The sequence below is a fragment of the Cucurbita moschata genome, unplaced genomic scaffold, assembly GCF_002738365.1.
Source record: "Cucurbita moschata cultivar Rifu unplaced genomic scaffold, Cmos_1.0 Cmo_Scf00002, whole genome shotgun sequence".
NCBI lineage: Eukaryota > Viridiplantae > Streptophyta > Magnoliopsida > Cucurbitales > Cucurbitaceae > Cucurbita > Cucurbita moschata.
The window spans coordinates 3535023-3541765 of record NW_019268518.1 but is presented as its reverse complement, the minus strand read 5'-3'; the positions used below and the strand labels follow the sequence as shown (position 1 = coordinate 3541765).

Genomic DNA, 6743 nt, shown 5'->3' with positions numbered 1-6743 from the left:
CTCTCTCTCTCTCTCTCTCTCTCTCTCTCTCTCTCTCTCTCTGAGCTGACCCATATGATATTTATGTGTGTTTTTGTAGGGTTTTGGAGGTGAATCATTTGGTAGGGTTGGTCTCAAGTGTTTTTGTTTTGAGGCCTCTCCTCCTCCTCTTTTGTTCATCCCATGGCTCCTGTTTCATTGCCTCCCGGCTTTCGATTCCATCCCACCGACGAAGAACTTGTTGCATACTACCTCAAACGCAAGATCAATGGCCGGGAAATTGAGCTCGAGATCATCCCTGAAGTCGATCTCTACAAATGTGAGCCATGGGATTTGCCAGGTACTCTTTTGATTTTTCCGTTCTTGAATATATATCTCTACTTGTACGAGATATTTTTAGTGAAATCTACTAATGGATCGAAATAAATTTTGTTTGTGGCGAAGGATTTAACTTTATTAAAGAAAAGTGGTCTCCATAGAGACAAATATACCCTAAACAGTCGAGTAAAAAAGAAAGCTAGAAATGAACGATGTGTTATAGAAAAGCATCAATGGCTTCAAAGCTTAGAATCAAATGCTTTGAAAGTTTTCATGTTCATAAAAATGAGTAAATGAATTAAATTAGGTTTTCTTTGATCTTCTCTTTTTTTTTTTTTTCCGCAAATTGTTACAGGAAAGTCGTTGCTTCCTAGCAAGGATCTCGAATGGTACTTCTTCAGCCCTCGAGATAGAAAGTATCCAAACGGGTCAAGAACCAATCGAGCAACGAAAGCAGGATATTGGAAAGCCACTGGCAAAGATAGGAAAGTGAATTCCCAATCGAGAGCTGTTGGGATGAAGAAAACCCTAGTTTACTATCGTGGTCGAGCCCCGCACGGCGCTCGTACCGATTGGGTCATGCACGAATATCGTCTCGATGATCGGGAATGTGATGTCCCTTCTTCTGGCTTACAGGTTTTCTAACTTTTTCCGATCATAACCTATTAATTTAACCTTGTGAGTAAACAGTGATTTGTTTTAACGGACTATTTTCTTTGTAATACAGGATGCTTATGCACTTTGTCGTGTGTTCAAGAAGAGTGCGACAATAGCTCCGAAAATAGAAGAGAATCAACAATATTGTAATATAACCTCGTCTTCAAATCAATTCATTAACAGTGATCAATCTTCTGAACTTTACTCGGAAGGAAGATGTGAAGAACCCGAGAGCTCAAATTATTCGATGCCGTTCGATGGCTTCCAATCCCATCAAGTTAATAAAGATTGTTCATTTGACATGTTTGGTGGAAGAAGAGAAGGAAAATGGTCTCAATTCTTATCTCAAGAAGCCTTTAATTCAGCCCCTTCATTCCCAAGTTATGCAAATATTCCATACCCTCCTTCCAAGGTGAGTATCAATTTAGGTCAAAGTTTCCTTTTTTTGTTCAATATTCATATCAATTTCATGATATTCCTTCGTGGGGCTGTTCTTGAAGGTGGACATAGCATTAGAATGTGCAAGGTTACAACACCGTTTCACTTTGCCACCGTTGGAGGCGGAGGGTTTTCCCAACTCGAGCTACTCCGATCACTTCAAAATGCCACAACCGGTGGAGCCAACCATGCTCGGTGGTTCGAGCGAGACGTCGACCGACATACTACAAGAGATTCTTTCTGTAGCTCAGGCCTCTCAAGAGCTTGCCAACCAATCTTCTGTAGTTGAAACAACAACATGGGATGGAGGGCTTGCCAATGGTTATGGTTGTTCCAATGAGGATTTCAATTTCATGGCTAACAAAGATGGCTTCCATGATTGGAACTCCTCTACAAGATTTCATGTCGAGAGCTCGTGGGACGATCCATTCTCTAAGTGTATAGAGGTCGGTAATGTCGGTGACGAGATCCCAGTGGAGAACTTACGATGGGTCGGAATGTCTAATAAAGATCTCGACAAGGTATAAACTTTTACATTTTTTATATATTAGGGTTTGTTGAAACTTATTACCTTTTCATTCAAAACCACTTTAGAAGAGCTTTATGATTTCAAAAACAACAAATTTGTAAAAATTTGTTCGAATAACCATTTAAAAATGTTTTTTTTTTCTCATTTTTTATGTGTATTATCAATGACAACCTATTTTTCCTCAAAAATGGGATTATGATTTCATGATTTGAATATAGAATTGCATGGAAGAATCCAAGCTAGTTCCTATTGAGAATATTTCAAGCTTCCCAATTGAAGAACAAGGTAACCTATAAATCACTTTAATAATACAAACGATTAAATTTATCGTAACTTATTAACTCAAATAAAATTTCTGATTAGCAGTTAGTGGTCAAATGAACGATTTCTCGCTCACATTCATAAACGAAGACGACTCGAATGCGAACAACTTCGTCATGGAAGGATCAGGAAACTCCATAGTCAACTATTCGAGCTCCCCGAGTTTCGAGGTGGTCGAAGAAATCAAGGTCAACCACGGTCTCTTCATCTCAACAAGACAAGTAGCTGAGACATTCTTCCACCAAACAATGCCTTCAGAGACTGTTAAAGTTCAAACCTTGACCTCTTTCATGGCACCAAATTTCATCAGCTTCCATGAAAGAACACCTCAAAAGACAGCTTCTTTCTTCAATGGGTCATCTTTGAAGAAGCCATGGAAGAGCTTACAAAGGAAAATTGTTTCAATTCTTGAAATTCTGATGATCTTTGTTTCTGTGTTTAGTGAAGAAGAAGAAGAAGATGATGATGATGATAATGGTGAAGGGGAGAAATTGTTAGGTGAAGAAGAAGAATTGAGATCAAAGGGGAAAGGAGAAGGTTTGAATATGATTTTGAAGAAGACAGCCATTTTCTTTAGCATTGCTTCTTTGGCTCTTTGTTCCATTTGGGCAAATTATAATTGATTTTCTTTTTATATTCTTTTTTTTTTTTTTTTTTTTCAAATCTTTCTGTGACTTTAAGGTTTACAGTTATATACAAAAAAATAATATATATGTTGTAAGTGGAGAGGGCAGAAACTTAGCTTTTCTCTCGTCATTTCAATGAAAATCCATGTTTTTTTTTTATTATTGTGTTTTTTTTATGCGATTTCATATGTAACAGTTCATGTTCATCGCAAACAGATGTTGTCTTATTTGGACTTTCTATTTCGAGCTTTCGTTCAAAGTTTTGAAGACGCGTCTGCAAAGGAGAGGTTTCCACATTCGGTGTTTTGTTCTCCTCCCCAACCGATGTGGGATCTCACAATTCACTCCCTTTGGGGCCCAACATCCTCGTTGGTACTTGTTCCCTTCTCCAATCGATGTGGGACTCCCAATCCACCTCCTTCGAGGTCCAATGTCCTTGTTGGCACATAGCCTCGTGTCCACCCCCTTTAAGGCTTAACCTCCTCGCTAGCATATCTCCTGGTGTCTGGCTCTGATACCATTTGTAACGGTCCAAGCCCATCACCAGTAGATATTGTCCTCTTTAGACTTTTTCTCAAGGTTTTTAAAACGCGTCCGATAGGAAAAGGTTTCCACACCCTTATAAAGGGTGTTTCGTTCTCTTTCCCAACTGTGTGAGATCTCACACCATCATCTTCTTGTTCATCCTCCATGTGGGTATGCAAGTTTTTTGATGAACACTCTCGATCCTCACAAACGAAACTACCCGTGATTCAAAAGTGGATTTATATTTCGAAAAAATAAGCCAAATAGTTAAAAGTATAACAAGTTTAAGAATTTGAGAATGGGGTTTAGATACCTTCAATGACGTTTTCATAACTACTTATATGTGGGTTGACCTAGAGTTTCCTTCCTCTTCGAAAAAGGGTTAGGAGAGTCGAATGTGGACTCTTCTCATAACTCATTGGGTCATGGGTGTGTAAAGTGCACACCCACATGTGCTCACCATGGCTTGGATCAGGTCAGGTCTAACCGGTCCTAGAGGAGCTTTCGAGCCTCTTGGCCTAGTAGGCTCTTTACTTTACCCCAACCCACGAGTCTCCATTTGACCTTTAATTGTCTTATATCCCTTCGGTTTAGATCCTATTGCCCAAAATCAACCCTAACACGAAAATTAATCGTATGAAAATGATAACCATACGTATAATATCTAAGTCACAAACATTGCAAATTCCTTTCAAATCTTGAGTCAAAAGTGGTGAAAACATGTCAATTTATTTTCCAAAAAACCTCTTAGGATAAGGTGTAAGGAATAAGTTCTATCCTTTAGGCAGAAATGTGAAAAAGTGAGATTCTTTCTAAGATGCCAAGTCACAAGGAACAAGCATATAACCAAAGGGATTGCTAATCATGTTCATACAAATGTTCTTATTACATTGAACAATCTTTTAACTTTTAATAGAACATGTTCTTAAGAGATTAATATTGAATATCATTGTGACATGAACACAAGAATCTCCATTGGTGTTCAACTCAAGATGAACACAACCTTTATTCAATTTCAACAAGGGAAAAGGGAAACATTCCAATCATAATATATATGACTGCTTGAAATTACAAACTGTGTTGAAAAGGCAACATTCTTGAAAGAAAGTTTGCTTGCATAAGCTTGTCATGTTTGATGGGTTGCATACTCTTGCGATGGCTACGCGGTGTCGTCGACAGCAACCGGCACGGTCTTCACCTGAGAAACGAATGGAAAACGATGTAACGATGAAAAGGGGTTCGATATCTTAAGGATTTGAGGAAAATTGTAGGAGAAACATACCAAATTCTTGTAAAGAAGATTGTAAAACATTTGGATGTATCTTTGCTTAGCTTGCTTTTGGTGGTTGTTCAATTGGTTCCAAAAAGTGTAAGTGCTACCCATGTTAAGAACCTTGTTTGCATAGATTTTCCAAGTGTAGCTGCCAAAGACAAGACAAGATAAGACAAGAGAAGATGATTAGAGTTTTGTATTAAGTTCAACAATGTAACATAGGTAGGTTGGAGAGAAGTTACCATTCATCGATACGTTTCAAGCCGCCGTTCGAAATTTTGGTCCAGTAGGCGTGATCGTTCTTGCAGTTTTCGAAGAAGTTAGCGATCTTTTTGCTCGATTCAGCGCCGTTGTTTGGATCGATATGGAAGCCTGAGATGCCATCAACTATGATCTCAGCTGGACCTCCTTGATTGGTAGCAAAGGTTGGTAAGCCAGAGTTCATTGCCTCAATCACTGTGAGACCAAAAGCTTCATATAGAGCAGGCTGCACAAAGGCTCCTTTCGTGTCGGCGATGCATCGGTAGAGTTCTCCGTTACGACGTCGATCAGTCTGTGCTGCTATCCATCTGATCTGCCCTTTGAGTTGGTATTTGTCAATCAATTCATGCATCTTTCTTATCTCTGCCATTTCTTCTCTGTCCTTTGATTTGGAAGGATCAAAGAATCCCCCAACCACAACAAGATTCACCAAATTTCTCAGCTTCTCATTCTTCCCAAACCATTCAACCAATCCCGTGATGTTCTTCACGACATCGAACCGTGCCATCGTAAATATGATCGGTTTTTTCTTATCTGCTAGATATCCTCTGTTTCATCAAAAAACAAAGCAGTGTTCATATGCAAAACTTACAAAACACATCCCAAATATTTCAATCAAACACTCACATATGCACATCATTCTCAACATTACTGAAAAGAAGTTCCTCAATTGCTGGTTGAAACGATGTGAATCGTTCCTTAGCCATGTAAGGGAAATACACCGACTGATCAGCCCCTGGTGCTGCAATGTTGAACTTTGGATCGAACACGTTGATGCCCGAAACCACTCGGTACAGCCCCGGAAGCGTAAACGCCTCGTGGCTTTCATATTGCCCTGGCTTCTTCTTACTGAAAACCATAAACCATTTTCATCTTAGCTACTAAACTATGCTCGTGTTAACCGTAACTACTAAACTATACTCGGGTTTTTTTCGAACCTTCCTGCAATCTCTTGGAATGTGCTTGCAATCACAAAATCAGTGGCATTCATAGCAAGAATATCAGCTGTAAATTGGCATGAAAAGTGATACTTTGAGTCCAATTCCTTCCATTTAAGATCTGAATCTTCATATTTAGTCTTCTCCAAGGCATGTGCAATTGTTGCCTGTTTTCATAAATTTTGTGTCACAATTGATATCTATTTGTTAAGAACATATATAAGACAATATGAAGAACACAATACTTGAGTTATTCCTAGCTTGCTGGCCATGAGGGATGCCACAAGATTCCCATCTGTATAGTTTCCAATGATTAGATCTGGCTTTGCTCCCATGAGATCTAATATCTTGGCAGTGGCATCCTAACGTACGATTACGACACGACGATGTTAGAACACGATGTCACGAACCCATTTGATCGATGATAATTCTACGACGTCAAAATAATGTCGATCCAAATTATGTTTAGAACTTACTTGAGCAAATCTCTCGAGGAAAGGATAGATGTCGAAACGAGAAACCCAACGACGAAGGACGCCCTTTTCGGTTCTAAAGGGTACCCTTACAATCTTAGAGTAATTAGTCCCAAGGACTGGTTCGATTTCTTGGTTGCATTTGGTTCCCTTGGCGTCTGGAATAAGTCTTGTTATCTGCGTATTCGAGTCGATGATTTAATATGGAATCGAAGTAGATATCTCTCGAGTTCGACTCGAAGTTGAAGAACTTACGATGATGATTTGAGGCTTGAAATTGAGGCCTTGTTGCTTAATTCTGAGAAGAAGTTCTTCTTCCATAGCTTTAACTTGATCAAGAATGTAGACAACCTTAAAGAACCACAAAAAAAAAAAAAAAAAAAAAAAAAAAAAAAAAAAAAAAAA

At 38.8% G+C, this 6743-nt stretch overlaps 2 protein-coding genes across 2 annotated transcripts in view; one reads left to right on the top strand and one right to left on the bottom strand.

Annotated features, from left to right (window-relative positions):
• The window catches only part of LOC111462053 (NAC domain-containing protein 86-like), a 3205-nt gene extending 181 nt beyond the window's left edge, over positions 1-3024 (top strand). Inside the window, exons 2-7 of the mRNA XM_023105726.1 lie at positions 80-319; positions 653-933; positions 1025-1366; positions 1455-1913; positions 2140-2206; positions 2288-3024. Of these exons, the coding sequence (XP_022961494.1) occupies positions 163-319; positions 653-933; positions 1025-1366; positions 1455-1913; positions 2140-2206; positions 2288-2865 (1884 nt within the window). The 5' untranslated portion in view covers positions 80-162 and the 3' untranslated portion in view covers positions 2866-3024. The remainder of the gene's footprint in view (positions 1-79; positions 320-652; positions 934-1024; positions 1367-1454; positions 1914-2139; positions 2207-2287) is intronic.
• A 1294-nt stretch (positions 3025-4318) lies between these two features.
• The window catches only part of LOC111462013 (sucrose synthase 5-like), a 4641-nt gene continuing 2216 nt past the window's right edge, over positions 4319-6743 (bottom strand). The window contains exons 6-13 of the mRNA XM_023105663.1: positions 6594-6689; positions 6342-6515; positions 6111-6227; positions 5866-6032; positions 5555-5776; positions 4909-5475; positions 4676-4814; positions 4319-4591 (exon numbers count right to left, since the gene is read on the bottom strand). Of these exons, the coding sequence (XP_022961431.1) occupies positions 4553-4591; positions 4676-4814; positions 4909-5475; positions 5555-5776; positions 5866-6032; positions 6111-6227; positions 6342-6515; positions 6594-6689 (1521 nt within the window). The 3' untranslated portion in view covers positions 4319-4552. The remainder of the gene's footprint in view (positions 4592-4675; positions 4815-4908; positions 5476-5554; positions 5777-5865; positions 6033-6110; positions 6228-6341; positions 6516-6593; positions 6690-6743) is intronic.